Source organism: Temnothorax longispinosus, chromosome 12, assembly GCF_030848805.1.
Source record: "Temnothorax longispinosus isolate EJ_2023e chromosome 12, Tlon_JGU_v1, whole genome shotgun sequence".
Lineage (NCBI taxonomy): Eukaryota > Metazoa > Arthropoda > Insecta > Hymenoptera > Formicidae > Temnothorax > Temnothorax longispinosus.
The window spans coordinates 6,469,930-6,487,593 of record NC_092369.1 but is presented as its reverse complement, the minus strand read 5'-3'; the positions used below and the strand labels follow the sequence as shown (position 1 = coordinate 6,487,593).

Sequence of the window (17,664 nt, the reverse complement as noted above, 5' to 3'; positions counted from 1 at the left end):
ATCCGCTGATGTCGTGCTGGGCCTTTTTTCACCCGTTTCGTCTTTGTGCGAATTGGCCGTCACGGATGAGCCCGCGCTTCGTAGCCAAATTTCGATTATCGTTATTAGCATGGATTTTGGTGAATTCATCGACGCATTAAACGCTCCGGGCGTTGCCAATTTGACACGACCATCCGATCCTCAACGTTGAAGTCTTGTGTGATCTCTTCATTTCTTTCCATTATATGAGATTTCTTTACTTCTTTTCCCCTATCATATTTCGTTAGTAGTGATTTTTAATCTGTTTCAAATTATCAGTTGTATTTCAATATTTTTATCATGTAATTAAAATTTTGCTTGCTTTATGATTTTATATAAAAGAAATAAAGTTAATGAACATATTCCATAAATCGTGATAAATTTCAAGATATTTCATTTTCATCAAATTTATCAAATTGAACGAGATATAATCATAAGTTATGTCCGTAATTTTTCAAATTATAATAGAAGTAATCGACAATAATTTGAAATATGGCTTTCTATTCCTGTAATAGCTGCTTCAAGCTGATAAAATGTTTTTAAAGAGATTCTTTTTATAAATAAGAAGTAAAAAAGAGTCTGTATTCGAATATAGATCTCACGATTCTTTGACTGTTTTCCTATGCAAGCGAATTAGGAGCAACTTATTTTATTCCGCGCGCAGGAAGATCGCTCAGAAGTCGCAATATTTCTGGAAGAAATTTGATTTATATCGGCGCTGTTGTTTCGCTCTCCGAGCAATTCCTGTTGAGCGTATGTCGCGAGTGTATTTGTACTCTCACTCGTCTCATGTCACCAAAAATTCTCCGAAACTTGAATGAGATTGCGGGAATACACTGCCATTTTATCTCGCTATGCGTTACCATTTTTCCCCTTCGTTTCGCGTTAATACTTAGGTAAAAGTACCAGCGTCGTCTTTTCTTAGGTTGTTTGGCGAGATGAGTGAGGAAAACTCATAACTCGCGAGGGTCGAGAGAAGCGATATTAACCGCAAGATTTGTGTCGCGATAAAAGACGCGCCGAACTAAGGATCAAGATAAACGCTCTTATCATCGGAGAAATTGGTCTTCGTATCGACAAGCAATTCCTTTTCTCCGCGGATTTAATATCTTGCATTGCTGTGTTTTTGTAATCCTTACGTTTCAAATGGCCTTATCATTCGAGACAAACGATTAAAGTCAAACAAGAACCGTAGTAATTAAATAATTTATTGTGAAATAATGTTATAGAGAAAAGAAATGTTATACGAACAGTTTTTTAAATTAATGACTTGAAAACTTGCGATATTTGAAAGAAAAGACCTATAAAATATATCATCGAAATCTAGTTTTAAAATAAATTTTTTTATTATCTCAATTTAACGCATTTTAATTTAATTTAATAATGTTAATTTAAGAAGTTTGACCATCGCGGTATATAGCTATTGCAAATATGTATTTTCTCATAACGCGATCTCCTATATCTAGAAGAAAATACTTCTCTTCGCAGCGAAAAGGCGGGCGGATAATGGACGTCGAAGGCTAGCGCGCATTCGGGCTGAATTGTTCGTTCGCTGGAGATTTCAATAACGTTCGCACAACTTTGTTTTACTTCGCGGGGATAGTCAGCCGCGCTGCCTGTTATCCAACATCGGTAGTCCATTTCCATTTTCCAGATACGGGAAAGAATCCCCCGTATTTTCAGTGGATGATGCGCGAAAATGACGGGGCGCGTTTCCTACATCCCTTGACGGGTCTCTCGTCGTTCTCGAGAGTACTCCGATTATCGATCCGGTAAGATTGAAAATCCTAGATCCCGTCGCCGACGGATGCTGGACCGGCGGGGAGCGTTTTTACGATTCTTTGGCAGACGTTTACGCTTTATTGATTTACGTGTCGCCCCGCGTGTTTATGTCTCGGCAATTTCAGCGACGGCGCTGTGCCATATTACGGTCGTGATTTCACGTTACGGTCGATCCGCGAGCGCGCGAATAGAGGTATTTCTTCCGCGCGGAAATTAAGTGATAAAATCACGAGTGTTATCGCGGCGTTAAGCCACGTCGGCCGCAGGGAAAGGAGATGTTATTCCGCGAGACCTCTCTTTACGCAAAACACACAGGGAAAGACTTTATGAAACAAGTTTTGTAATATCATCGCGCAAGTGATTTATTAATTTTCCGATCAAATTATTCGGACTATTTAAAAAGAAGATCAAATAGCGCCCATGGCCTTCTGCTGAAAATTTTTCACGGTTCGTGCCTCTGGTCGTGGCGGTTGACTCGATCGTTCGCGGTACCATTATCGGGAATTTCCAACACTTTAACGAGCACCGCGCGTAACTGCCAAAAATTAAAAAAAAAAAGGTAGTTTAAGTGCCGGTAAATTCCGGTCTCCGCTTGATGCGAATCGATCAGCCGAGTTTCGGCGAATTAAATCGCGCCTGGGGGCAACTCTTAATTACCATATCGAAGCGGCAGCTTCTGGCTAGCGAGCGAACGCGATTAATGAATGATTTATTTCGGATTTTATCAGGAGAGTACAACGTTTATTACTACATCAATTAATGATATCATTAAAAGTGCTCTCTCGTTTGGAATAAACGTAGGATAATGCATGAAAAAATATCCCGGCTGGCATTAAAAATTTTATTAGCATTAAAAGAATAGCATATATTACACTGAAGGCGTAATTTTTGAAATTGTTTTTAATCACTGCTATAGCGCTGTATATGACAAGACTGATTTCGAGATTTATCTCATTTATGATTTCGTTAATATTTATTTACAGAAGAGCGTATTTGGATTGATAATCCATTAATGACTCATTTTGTACATATCACTTGCACTCTGCGCATTTATACATTTATATTTTCGATTGATTAAATACTACAATCTATTTTCAAACCGATAAATAGAGCAATAAAGTAAGTGAATGTGGGGCTCTGAAGCGAAGATAGAAATAACTTATCCATGGATAAACTTTTGTTCTGTATCTGTATTGTATCTGTCAAGTATGGTACTAGTTATATTTTTTAAGCAATCTGGACATCTCGTTTATTGTATAAAAATACGCATGACCGTGCTGTACATCGATTTTCCAAACGTTTCCGAAATGTTTATCTTGTCGCTATATTGAGTGCGCATATTTTCAAAATATTTAGCAGCGGATTTTCCAATCATGTCGTTTCCATTTATCGATTCGTTCTTGTTTTTCACCGATATTCCTTTCATCAATAACATTAAGTACAGCTGCTAAAAGCCGCGTCACACATGTCGCTCCAGAAATATTTAAATAAAGCACAAAACATTATATTCCGTGTATGGCATGAGATGAGTATGTCACGTGATTTATAAGAGCGGGCGCTATTCTCATATCGACAATAGATATTACATATATGCAAGATTTGCGAGATTGTATCAGCTCGTGTATGTTCTACGGGATTGGATAATTACCGTGGTTTCAACGTCGAAACCATCTTCTACGTGCCGTTTGAAACCTTAACGATCACGTGTCAGGATTCGCCTATATATTCTCGTAACCTCTTTACTTAATCGGGAGCCAGAGTCTAAGCAAACTTCAGGGCGGATCGCATGATTAACGGCATGTTCCAAAGGATACGGCCTTCTGTTGTTTAGACATAGAAACGTATCGGGCATGGTAATTATCGACCGCGTCGTTCTATCTAATAAATTCGACGTTAACAATTCTGTCTTGGTATTATTATAGAGCTATTTAAATGCATATATATATATATATATATATATATATATATATATATATATATATATATATATAGTGTCGATTGAGATCCATAAAAAAAAATTAATTACAAATCGGAAAATTTGTGAATAATGCAAGTATAACAGGGATAGAAAGTTATGCAAGTTTATTTTATTAACGATTATATTGGCGATCCAATATTTGATGATTATATTCTTAGTCAAATGTATGAATCATATTTGTGTTTACTACTCGGTTAAATTAATTTAGAGATTATTCAGTTCAGAAAGGATTTATCATTAATTCAATATTACGTTATTTCATCAAAACGACAGATCGTCGTTGCGTTGTAAATTTTCATTTAATTTATTATATTCGTTAATCTCTCGTTTCATTTTACATAATGTTATTTCTTACATTTGTATTTTACTGACACCCGATTCTAGAAATTCATAATTGCCATGGCATAATTAGCCGTAAATATATCTCGGAAGAAATATGATTTACACCGTCCAGGAGATACAAGAGAAATATCTCAATTACAATTTATGTTACTTTTATTTGTTGTAAATCGATGTGCATCAATAGACGTTTTCAGTTTCTTTCGATCGCGATTCTTTATCGGAAATAGGTCAGTGCGTTTCAACGCATCACAATGCGTTCCTCTGAAATTTTGTCCTATATCATCCACGCGCGTGTGAATATTCGTAGATGTGTTTTGAGCCCTAGCAATTGCGAGGTCAACCCCCCACGAAATTCAAGTCCCGCTATGTGGAATTCGGATTACACGTGCGAAGTTTCGTCTTTGATGTGGTTGATTGCTATTTTCGATGCATCCATGGACAGTGCAGTGAGGCTTGTTTAATGCAACAAGTTCGAATCGAGGTCGGTACATAGATGCATTTCCCTTCGGATTGATTCTGTTCTGACTTTTGGGTTTAATGAAATTATAAGACAGGACTTGTAAAGGATTTGTAAACGACTTGTAAATGTGAGAAAATCTATATTACATAAAAATTCCATAAAATTCTATAAAAATTATAGTTATTGCGAAAATTCTTAAAAATTAAATAAACATGAATGCGACAGATAATATTTACATTTTCTTAATATAATAATTTAATTTTTAAAATTTATCTTAAAATTTAAAACTGGACTGAAAAGCACGAGAAAAGCATAACATGCATATTATTAAACTTATTGATACGAAAATCATAAAGACTTGGAGATAAGAAAAAGGAATGTGAAATTTAATGTCCACCAAAAGGAATTTCGGAGCTCGTGCGCAAAATTGCAGTACAAGAGTACTTCCTTTGTATTGTAAAATTGACCATTGCGATTTGTATACTGATATCCAGCCGTCATCGACCAATCCGTTTCCGTTTTCAGGAGAAATTTAAGAATGCGCGAAACCCGGCACCTTTGTAGTGAAAGGCAAAACGGCTATCGTGAATATGTTCCGCGTTAAACCAACAACAAAAGCCCATTCTCGTATGATCCGGGAAATAAGTAAAAGCAATTCGATTTTTAAAAAATGAAAAAAAATTGTAATTGATCGAAGTGACTACTCTGTTTTTATTCGCTTTTATTTTGTGACATACGGTAAATGATTTATGACGTATAGATTTATAGTGATTTATTATAAATGCTCATGTATGCAAATAATGATTACACTGTAGTTAAAGTATTTTTTTTTAAATATTTATATTATATAAGGACGATTATATACGAGAGCTTCATATTTTGTGAAATTTGATACCAATTTATTTATAGAAAGGTAGAGAGAGACAGGATGATATTTACGTGTAATTGAATTATATACCGGTCTGTGTATTTCGTTATGTATGTCTCAATAATTCATCGTTACAAAAATGCAGAAAAAGAGCATTTTACAAATGGCTCTATTTAGATATTTTTTTACTACGGGCAACTTTTTATCTCATTATGAAATATCGTGAATATCTAATGGGAAACATGGAAGCCATCATATATATCTTTCAAGATTTTTATTTTTTAGTGGGTATTTTTTCATTGCAGTATCCTCGGTAAGGAATACACGAAAGCTCTATATTTTTCAAGATTTGTTTCTTATTTGTTCGTCAATAGTTACGTGTTTCTGGTAAAATAATACTACATTATGTATGCCTCGATATTTCGTCGTTACAACGAAAATGTGAGACTCGGATATCCTTCATGTTACCATGTAAAGCGGTATTATCGCGTTACCGTATAACACAAGTGGTAAGAGATTGGAAAATGACGGGAGCGAGGGAATAAGGAGGAAATATTTATGGTATGTACCGCGGATCGAGCCCTTAAGAGGGACGCGTATAAATTGGGCACGGTTAAGGCTGGCTTATTTATAACAAAACCATTGGTTCCAACCTAACGCAGAGCGCGGGTTTATCGCCGTAATGGAGAAAATGAGATGTCTGTATCGCGATAAAAATTGACGCGATAGATCTTCCATGTATCATTCATTTTGTGACTTGTGGCTGTTAATCGAGGGTTGAAAAGTATATCGCGCAAGTTGCTCGCGGCAAATGAATTGGAGTAGACGATTCCGGTGAATTATAAACGGACGACTACATGCCGGCAAATAAGGAGGCAGAATTGTTCATTCGACGCAATAAATTTCATTCAAGTAGTGCAGGTGTTTGTTCGTGTCACGAGTAAGCCGATTAGACGGAACAGTGAAAAATCGTAAAGTCGAAGAAAGAGAGTTTCGCGAAAGATATAATTGCCACATATCGGTCGAGCGAATAGGAATAGGTTTATCGGTCAACGATTAATCGGTCGATGATGCTATCGTATAATTGAAAATTGAATTAATGCGAAACGTTTATACATTTTTTTCTACATCGAGATCTTTTTTCTCTTTATTATTTTTTTATCACTCTCCGACCGCGTGCCTTTTTCGTCTTTGTCCGTTCTCATCCTTCCTTTCTTTTCGTTCTTGATCGTTTATCGTTTGCCCCGGTTCGCTCTTTGATACTCCGGCTGATTGGAGTGTACGCAGCCAGCGTGGAGCATTAAATTCAATCGGAAACTATTTTTTTTCCCGCCGGCATGTCGGCGCAGACAAATTGTACTTCCCACACATGCCGGTCCCGTACAAGGCTGGAATGTTTGATCCGTTATTTAGAACTCTCGTCCGATTCGCGCCCGAATTCACGATAGAGAAATAACAGTATTTTCACAAATATCGTGCCTATTAATAATCATGATGTGTTTATTTATTATGGTTAGTTAAAATGTGAAATAATTTCAAACTATATATATACACGTGCATATGTATGTGTATACATATAATGGATTGCGTAAATAATAAAAATGAAACAGATGCTTTTAGAGCTGAAAGCAGTAAAAGCTTTTTATTTTAAAGCGGTAGTATGAACTTATAAGGATAGGAACTTATAGGATAGGAACTTATCCTACTTTTGTTTCGTATAAATAACTTTTTGCTTTTGCTACAAAATTATTATTTATTATTTTGAAATATTTACTTGTACGTTTTTTCATCGCTATTTTAATAAAAATGAATAATACACCTATAATAGCATGTGCAAGAGATTTTCAATATGAATGATATTTGTAAAACGACGGGATTAAGAGACACTGAATGAAGTTGTGTTCATCGCTTTATTTGCGTATTACAAATTTTCCCGATCGCATAGTTGATGAAGCGCATTAATCTATCGAAAAAGCCCAATTAGTTTTCGATACGTTTCAGTCAGATGGGTCAAAGCATGAAATAGCAGAATTTAATGCTTCCGCGATAGTGTTATTAAAAGTTAATTGTTGATCGACCGAGTTTTATTCTAAGTGGGAAAAAATGCCACGACGGGGATATCTGCGATATTACGCCTAGAAATAATGCATTTTTATTGCAGCTTTCAGACTTCTGAGCAAATGTTCGGCTGCTCGCCAACTTTTTAATTATCGACAATGCGTGAAACTACAGTAATACGCGATAAGCGAAATACGAAGTCCTCGTTGCAGCGTGTAACGCTATCATCTGTGTTTTGCATGCGATAAGGGAAAGGACTCGACGGAGAAAGAACAGCGTCGTCTTTAGAAAATGGTATTTTTCCTCGAAATCTTAGACTTTGTAATCTAAGCAACGGCAGGCTGCTTTGAATGAATCTTAATGAAATCCGTGATATTCGATCGATTGATTTATATCGCTTGTGCTGGAATGTCCGAATACATAATGCGACACATCATCCTCATAATACGTCGCCGTTAGATTAATTTGTTTTTATGTAAATACAAAATATTCACTTTCTAAATTTCGTGATCTCGCGGAGCGAGATACAGCTACCAATGAATGAACGAAATCTACATCGAAATGAATTCTCGGCCGTGACATTCTGATTCGAGCGATTATCACGGTAACGTTGTAACGAGCGAGAAATTTCAAGAGAATCCGGGAAAAATTTATAACTGTAGAAATCTGTGATTACACGTGGGATCAAATATTGTGAGCGCTTATGGTGCGCGCTATTGAAATCCTTGCATAATTTCTAAAGGGATTATGCAAAACCTCGTGGAAATTTTTCGACGGGATAACTTGGCAATTTTAATGTAATTTGTAGAAAAAAGCACTTATATATGTATGGTGCACTGAAAAAGAAACGAGCTACATGTATAAACTTTTGCATTGTGTTAAGAATACTTAAGTGAGAAAAAAGTTCTTATAAAATTGTCAAGACTTTCTTTTTAAGCGATTGAAATTAAACAGCCTTCCGCGAAGTAACTTTCATTAGTGCCGACAGAAATAATAAATCCTAATTCTTCATTTAATTCCAAATAGATTTTACGCGAACGGAATTTCACGTGACGCTTAATTACCAGCTGAATGTCAAAATTAAAAAAAAATATAAGACAATAGCATCGAATCAAATTTGCGCTTAGAAAAAAATCAACTTCGGATTGAATCATTATGTATAGTTCTTCAATGCTTTGTTATAATTTTCGGATATTAATAAATTGCATTGCATTATTCAGATGGAGAATTAACATATTGTTATTCTCGATAATTTCGTGTGTAAAAGTATTATTTACAAAAATCACATTCTCTCGCATAATGTTACATTTATCGTAACGAGCTGTGATGTGATCTTGTAATACCACTAATGGCCACGATGTATATCTAGATCGTAAAATGGGCGTAAAAAGTATGACACTAATTAGCCGTATAGCTTTTTGCGTGATCGATTAAATTAGCCCTGTCCGATAAAAGTTATCAAGGAAATTGTAAGAGATACCGCAGATAATTAATGTAAACAGGCTTTGCTGAGCACTTTAGTAAATGTGTTTGCGAGAAAAACTATCTGTGATTTTATGATACTTCGCGATATAATTAGCAGATGTTTTTACATAATTTAGTATTTTATCGTATACAGAGTGTATACAGAGAATAAGCTCAAAATTAATAATATGATAGAATTTTAACAAATTTAAAATCAATTTTAGCTTTGGAAAAATCTATAGTCATATTGTTCTTGAAAAGTTCTTTGTTCTCATATCTGTTGCCTACAATTCGGAAAATATTATAAAGTGTAATTAATTTTAAAACGATCCATCTGGCACAAAAATTTATTTTTGAATCTGTTATATACGGAAATTATGTAATGGTAAAATAAATGTAGAAAATTAAATTTAATAACAAACATCTAAAATTAAAAAAGCAAAAGATAATAACTATTTCGCTCAGCAGATGAAAAGATATGCATGACTGCATATTTAAAATATTTTTCTAAGAACATCTTCGCGTTCTAAGTGGTTCAAATGTTACGATCGAGAATTGATTTAATCATCATGCCATACAAAAGAGCGTTCCGACTCTTGTCCGAGACAATTAACAAGGCTGATGGGCGTCAAAAAATTCTGACGGTCCGCCTCACCGTCGTAGATCGATCCCGACATTATTCCTCGAGAATGGTCGTTGGCCGTGCCGCTTCATAAATCGCTCGATTTATCGTTGCTGACTCACCGCGATCCGTTCGCGGCACATTGCTGCCCGCAAGGGGTATCCACCGACCCCACCGGGCGGCACAGGTGAGCTATGGAGAAATCAGACCTCGAAAATTGTCGAGGATATCCTACATATACGATAATCACGGACGCAAGCATCCATAATCGGAGCGACAAAGTAGTATTACGCATCCTTGCCGATTATCAAATATCGTAGACTACCTTCATTTGCTATAATAGACAGTTTCTGTCTGCGAAGATATATTGATAAACTTATATTTTGCAATGTGCAACATTATTTTATATCCTATTTAGAAAAAACTTAGTAGTTTACGAGTATAAAATATTATTATTATTAACATTTTATATTTAATAGAATTTTGTAAATTTGTTAGAAATCTTAAAAATATAAACTATAAATAAATTATAATGAAATAAAAATAAGAGATAAATGTTATGTAAATTCCACAAGAGTCACAATATATTAGAAATATGATATTTATTGTAACTTTTGTACTGGAATAAGATGTAATGGTTATATTTTCAAACAAATATCCTTTTTATATTTCTCCGATTATAAATGATACATATAGATTAATAATAAAAAAGAAAGTGTACTTACGTCAAAATCAGCAGTACATTTTACAAGGTCCGGAGGATGGCCGGCGTATAACTTCAAAGATTGCAGCAAACCCTTTAAATAAATAGCCAGGAAATAGTAGACTATCGTACGACATATAAGGTTCATCGTCTTGTTTCACGAGTTTCGTTTCTGCTCCTTCCTCTTTCTTCCTTTCGTAAGGAACACTGTTCGCAAGCTTCCATTAAAACACTTTTATCTCTTTTGTGAGATGTCAGATTTTAAAGAAATAATGAAAAACATGAAATGAAAATATATTATTTGGCCATTGTATTTTATTGTGTATTGAGAGGGCTTTCAGTCAAAAAGAATATCGTCGATTTGTATTAGATGTAAAGCATGTATCAGATATAAATTGATGCATTCTTGAGTCGCGACGTCTTTTAAATTTTTAACGAAGTCAAGAAATGAAATGATAATTCGATCAAACACCTGACGTACGTGACGATCTGTGACAGGAGCTGATATATCTCCCATTGATCAATGTTAAGAAGAGTAACTTTTTAAATACATGCACGGGGTAATAAATAATATATTGCTTTCTGAGACTTTGTATATTATCAAGATTACCACAATTTATGATTCCCGTATTTTTCAATACACACTACTGGAGAAAATCGGTGATTTATCTCCGCACAGGCAACGATTTCAGTCTTTTATTTTGGAAAAAGGAACCGGCATACTGGGACGGTGCATCGATCATTCTGAAAGTGTTCACGGGATCGATCGATCTTTCTAAATGGCCCGCAGTAACGCGCTTTACGGTGCATTTTACGGTTTTCGGTTGGTGCAAAAGCTTGTTTCTTTTTTTTTCCCACCGGTCGTGTTAGTCTGCTGCAGTCGTAATACTTTTTTCGTTCACGAAACAACTGCCTCGGATTTGTACAGTTGAAAAGTCGCTCCGGGTTGTATCGGCAATGTTCGTCTATACTTATTGTCTATACTTCGTTGATAGGAAACAGTTTCGTGAAGGGAAATAACAAATACAGCGTAATGAGTCATTATATCATTTTAACTATCAAATATTTAAATAATATCTCTCGAAATTCTAAGGAAGAAACTGTGAAATTTTTTTCCATAACATTTCATACATCTGTGGAAGATTAAAATATGCTTCAAAGTTGTTAATATATTATCATACAGTTAATATTCACATGGCTTTAGTCGTAATGCAAACGAGATTATTATAACTTTGTGGGTTTTTGTGCCGCAAATTAAAAACGTTCTGAAAACTCGAACGTGCACGTTATAAATAACTTTTTAAACTCAAAGAACTTTTTTAAACTCAATTGAGCTTTTTATTAGTGTACAATTATTCTATTGAACACACTGTTTCACGGGTAGGCAACACAAATTTATCTTCGAGAAATGAAGAATGATTTTATAACAATAATGTTTTCACAACAATGTGCTTTTGGATAGAGATCGAGTCGCGAAATAATAAAGAGTGTCGAATATTACGCGACAATAATTTCGATCGCGATCGATCTGACTACCTTCCGCTGCTAACGTTCTGCGCGAGATGACTGAGGTTGACTGCGTTACAGCATGTTAGTCATCTTGGAAGTTAAAGCCTGCTATAAAACGTGGGAGAGAGGGGGAGAATGTCTGCTCGTAGGAGTCGTTTATATTTTCGGCGTGTGTAATATCTAAAATCGCATGTTTTTTCGATAGGTACGCATATATCTTAGATAATCTTTCTATTTTCTGTAATATTTATCTTGATAAGCGCGCTTGACGTAGGAATGTTAAAGAAATTAATGGAAGTTGTTATACACGGAAAACGCTATGAATGATATATATTGAGATTAAATTTTAAAAGAGAACGCGAGGAAAATATTTAAAGAATTTTATAAATATTAATATTATTAGTACACTATTAGTAATATTACTGTACTGAAATTATATATAATATATAGTTGACGTTATATAAATAGCAACAGCAATAACTGGCGTTCTTTGGTTATTCTATTATCTCACTGTTAATTTTGTGTTGAAAATAGAAAAGATAAAAATTTATATGTATATTGTATTCATTGATATTGATAAATTCAATTTGTGCTGTGTAATAGGTTAAAATTTACGTAAATAAAATATAATATTACAAATATTGTTATGTCATCTTAATAATTATTTTGAAAATAAAGTTTACTAGGCATTCATATATTCTAAATCGGTCACAGCAATGATTATGACATTAGAAACGAAAACTCATACATATTTCAGAACTCATAAATGTTTGTTGCAGTAATCCTCGAAAATGTTTGCATGGCATTAAAAAAATAGACTTGATAAAACTTTCGCTCTCTCTCTCTCTCTCTCTCTCTCTCTCTCTCTCTGCATAAATAAATAAAGTCTTTACAATAAATAATTATTAACTATAAATAATCTTACATTTATTGTTTAATTTAGAAACAAAAAAATTAATAGTATTATTTTCATTATTGCCTCATACTAATAGAATTCTAGTAAATGAAATGCCAAAAGAAAGTTATTTTGGTGTTAGGTAAACAATTTCTAATATCGCAATCACATACAGCTGTAATAATCTAAATTTTAAATATAATTTTTATGTCTATTTCTATTTCATACAAAATTCTCGTCTTTATTGAGCTAATGGTAAAAGTAATATATTTGAAGGAAACATTTAAAAAAGTCTATTTTATGATATTATTTTTTTTACTAGTAGAGCCTTCATTATATTCTTCTTTGATTTATTAGGTCAACATTAATTATTTTGCTTAGGTAGAAAGAATATGCGGTTCTCAGCTGGAGTTAGACAAATTTAATCCTGCGCGCGCGAAAGGAGTTCGTAGAGCGCGGATTGAGAGCGGAGATAACAAGAATAAGCTTAATTTTCGTCGAGTTATTAGAGCACGAGGAGAGAAAGAGGGGGAATTGAGTTAGCTGAGGGCGTACACCGCGCGAGGATTATTGTACGGCCTGTAAAATCCGGACTGGTCCGCGCGATCAAATATTTAGAAGAATTTTCCGGGCATATTAGACTAAGAAGAGAAGGAGAAAGAAAGAGAGAGAGAGAGAGAGAAAGCGTATGTGTCCTGAATGTGCTTTATATATAGCAGAGCTCCTTGCCAGCTGCTCACTTCAAAAAGCCCGAGTAGTGAGTCCACGGGAAAGTCTGTGAAACTTTAACAGCGTCTTAAATACTTAACTCTCGCCCGCATCAGTTCTAAACTTAGCGATGGAATTACCGTAACTCCTCCAGTTACAAATAGCCCTCATACTTGAGGTCGTAATATCGTAAGTTATTATGATGAATGCGGACAATAAGCTACAGATTAAATGTTTATATAAGAGTAAAGTCGGTTAAATATTCTTAATATACTTATTCAAAGCTGTTGCCTTCGAAAGATATAAAGAGGATGTAGCAGAAAATGCTTCTATCCTCGATTTTAACTCATTATCTGCTGAAGCTTCTAAACGAACTTTTCTGTGAATATTGTTTTTGTATAAATTCTGTTTTTTAGGCAACGTTAGCGAATAACTTAACGATGGATAATAATATCTTAATTAATCTTAGATGACCTTAATTTATCTTAATATTAATTAAGATATTATTATAGGTATATCTTATAGATCATTTATAGGTCTTGGGTTTGAAAATATTTTTAATTAATGAGTGTTACAATAAACTTTGAACAAAGTACTTATGTGTTGATTGATGTTATACTGGTCAATTTTTTCTATTCTTTTTAAGCAGTCACAAAAGTTATATATATAGAAGATTATTCTGGAATGTAACCTACATTTTGTTTTGTATTCTTATTTTGAAACATGTTACTATTATTTTTTTCCGATATTGACACCGATTTGATTAATTTATTATTTATATAATTTATTATTGTAAAATTTAATTAGTTTTAGTTTAAATAAATCGCACTTAATAGCATGAATTGAGAAAATAAATCACGAATAAATCTATGGAAAATTTATGTTACTAAAATGTTCAATTATCAATAGAGTGATCATCACACTCTTTAATTGAAGCAAAAATTTATATTCAGTAGGAGAACGATGGTAACGAATAGGTTAATTTTGGTGCTAAGTAAAATATTCGCAGGAGGAGAACGTTTTAATGTTACACATATACGTAATTGATCGCAACTGTAAATGTTTGTAATGTTTCCGTGGTTAGTACGAGAAGTGCGTTCACGATGCCCGAATTAACCCAAATTATGATTTACGTACGTGTATTTCGAACTGCATTATGTTAAACAATACTGATTGCTACTTAAGCGTTAAATGACTAAACCAATACATAGAAATGTTTATTCAGGTAATTCAGTCCACCACTCGGAATCAAAATAAACATATTTTCAATGCGTGTTACTCATATTACGTTAATAATTCTAGTCTAGAATTATTAAATTTGAGAACTTAGAAATTAGAATATTTTAGAACTAATAAATAAATAAATGAATTTTACAAATCAGTTTTAAATATTTTAGATATTAATTTATATTAATTTAAAATTTTATTTAAAATATATATTTAGAGAACTAACTTTTGATAGAATAGAACCAATAGAATTTTCTTTTCTAAGTTTTAATTTTAATTGTTGTACAAATTAGACTTAAAGTATTTTCTTATTATAAAGCCGCATCTATCGAGGATTTATTCATACAATTCATACAAATTTTGTTAATGATTCTGTTAATTCTATTAATTATAATCGTGAGACGGAAAGGGGGAAAAGAAAAGCAGCCACCCAGTGCTTATTTCTAGTATTTGTCATGGTTAATTATTCGGCGTGTCTTTAAGACATGACATATACTTGATCCTCTTAAATATAATATAATTTTACAGGTAAACTAATAGAGCTTTTAATGCATTTATATTATTCTGACAGCGTCGCGACTTATAAGTTTATACCGTTCCATCTACATTTCTCTCTTTCAAACCTCTGTTCCTGTCGTTTTCAAATCTCAGAATACAACGGGGCATTAGTCCGACGCACGCATTTTTTGCACGATATATGACGTCTGTCCATTAAATCTCGCCAGTCGAATATCTCCTCGTCACTTTCCGATTATCGGATCGAAGAGATTTAATCCGCGAATTTTGTCAGCGCCACCGGATTAATCTCGGATTTCGCATTTAGGATATCAGATGAGGCTGAAAGAGAGGATCGAGTGGACGGCTTTTATGTAAAACGCACATCGAGTGCTTCTATGTCAAATCTAATAAAAGGTATTTAATTCTTTTTCAATAAAAACCATGCGATTTGTTGATTCAAAAAGTGATACAAATTCAGTGATATTTCGGCTGCATAGACATTATTAAAAATAATAACGATGAATATTAGAACGAAGCAAATACAACATATATATAACTGCAATGGGCTCAAAATTAATATAAATTCTGAAAAACTAATGTAAATTACATAGAGCGTAAGCTCTACAGACTCTGATCCACGTTTATACGTACATATATTCGCGAGATCATTTTTAATAAATAATAACTTATTTGTATGCCGTATAAAAATAATAATATATCTTTTGTAAAAAAATGCGTGATTAAAAACCTAAATAGAATAGAAGTATTGCAATTATCATAATTACCGTGGCATAGCTAAAATATGTAGATCAATAATGGATATAAATAACCGACAAATTCTCGCTTGGAGAGACGCAGCTATTAAAATTTAAAGAAAGATTATATTTAATAACAGAATGATTAACTAATGAGATTAATTAAGTGACATTAATTAATAAATGAATCTGTCTATCTTTCAGAATAGCGAACCAGTACGATGGAAATTAATAATTTAATGAATGTTGACAAAAATGTCTAATACTAAATATAGAAACTGAAATAGTGATGTAAAACTTGATAGATTTTGCGTTGAGTATCCAAGAATCTTCAGTTTACATGTTATCCATGAGTTTAGCTATAATAAATTAAGCAAATGTATTAAGAGAAAGTTGTGGTGAATGCCGACGTATGGCCAGACATGTCGGACAGTTAAACGTCACTACGTGACTAAATAGACGCGGGTATCGTTGCATGTTAATGAACGTGTTCGTCAATGTCTCGATAGAACACGGACAAATGCGTAAGGTTCGATTTGGATTGACTACCGAAAACGGAAACGGCGTTGTGATTGTATCCCGTTAGGAACGCTCGAAATCAGTCTTATCGACAGCGTCATTTATGTTATTCGTCATTCAATCTTCTGTTTGAACTTTATTAATTTCGGAAAGCCAATCTAATGTTTCAATCAAGTCAATCTTCTTTAGATATATATAATGCTATGTTACTCTCTGTTGTATTTTGAATATATATACTCTCCATTTATGAGAATATATGCTACAGTTCTAAAACATTTATATATATATATATATATATATATATATATATATATATACGAATAATATATTTACGTACTGAATTCTGTTACTAATATTGATCGTTAAATAAAGAGCTACCTGAAAGTTTTATATATAAATTGCTCTCATATGTTTGAATTTTTTAAACAAGCTAAATCAAATTCTTTTAAAGTGATAAATATACTATTTTAAAGTAGAGTTTTAAATAAACGAGAATAAGTAACGGGATAAAATAACATCGAAACCTTCTTTTCCTTCTATTCTTTAGCACGTTTATTTCTTGAATTATTATTAACGAGGTGATATAATAAAAGCTGAAACTGTCTTTCCAATGAAATTAATAGCGTAACTAAAAATGAAAATTTTAAAAACAAAGTTCCTGTGTGTTATTGAAATTTTATTTTATTAATAAAGATCACTACGTAATTTAATTTTTTTTATCTCGTCGATTAATATAGCTATTTTTGTTATTTTATTCGCACAACCACAGCGTAACGCTATATATTTTAGCATTACACGATAAATTCTAATCTACGTTAACCAGGCATGTCTGGCACGTTACCGACTTTATTACACTGTAAACATTTGTTCCACATCACGTATTAATTAGACGTAGCGCCCTTGACGTTTTATGTACAGCCGCAAATTACGATGCTAAGGAAGTTTTCCAAATAAGCACATTTTACACGTGATATATCAAAAGCGCGTTTTCTGCTGAGAATTTTACGATGTCGACCATCTGTGCACTCCTTTTTTACGTAGCGATGAGGCCGGCTTCTTTTCGTCGATATATCTATATATATTTCAGGTGATTTATGTACAATACAAAGATTATTCGGTAAAATGTCTATTAGTGTATTACATATAAATAGATATCACGAATGTTATAAAATTCGATCGAAAAATAATCAAACAGAATTTAACAATTTTGAAAAGCTCTACTATGAAAAGTTCGATTGTAAATGAATTATGATATTTA

General features: G+C 33.3%; 1 protein-coding gene and 1 long non-coding RNA gene across 11 annotated transcripts in view; one reads left to right on the top strand and one right to left on the bottom strand.

The window, feature by feature from the left end:
* Positions 1-17,664, top strand: part of LOC139822839 (uncharacterized) — a 273,173-nt gene that overhangs the window by 33,135 nt on the left and 222,374 nt on the right. The window lies entirely within an intron of this gene.
* The window catches only part of Mp (collagen XV/XVIII-type protein multiplexin), a 214,114-nt gene that overhangs the window by 30,752 nt on the left and 165,698 nt on the right, over positions 1-17,664 (bottom strand). For 6 of the 8 annotated variants that reach the window (XM_071794947.1, XM_071794945.1, XM_071794949.1 and 3 more), the window contains exon 5: positions 10,318-10,389. The exons of the other annotated variants lie outside the window; for them this stretch is intronic. In XM_071794947.1, coding sequence (XP_071651048.1) covers positions 10,318-10,389 — 72 coding nt within the window. The remainder of the gene's footprint in view (positions 1-10,317; positions 10,390-17,664) is intronic. 8 annotated transcript variants of the gene reach the window in all.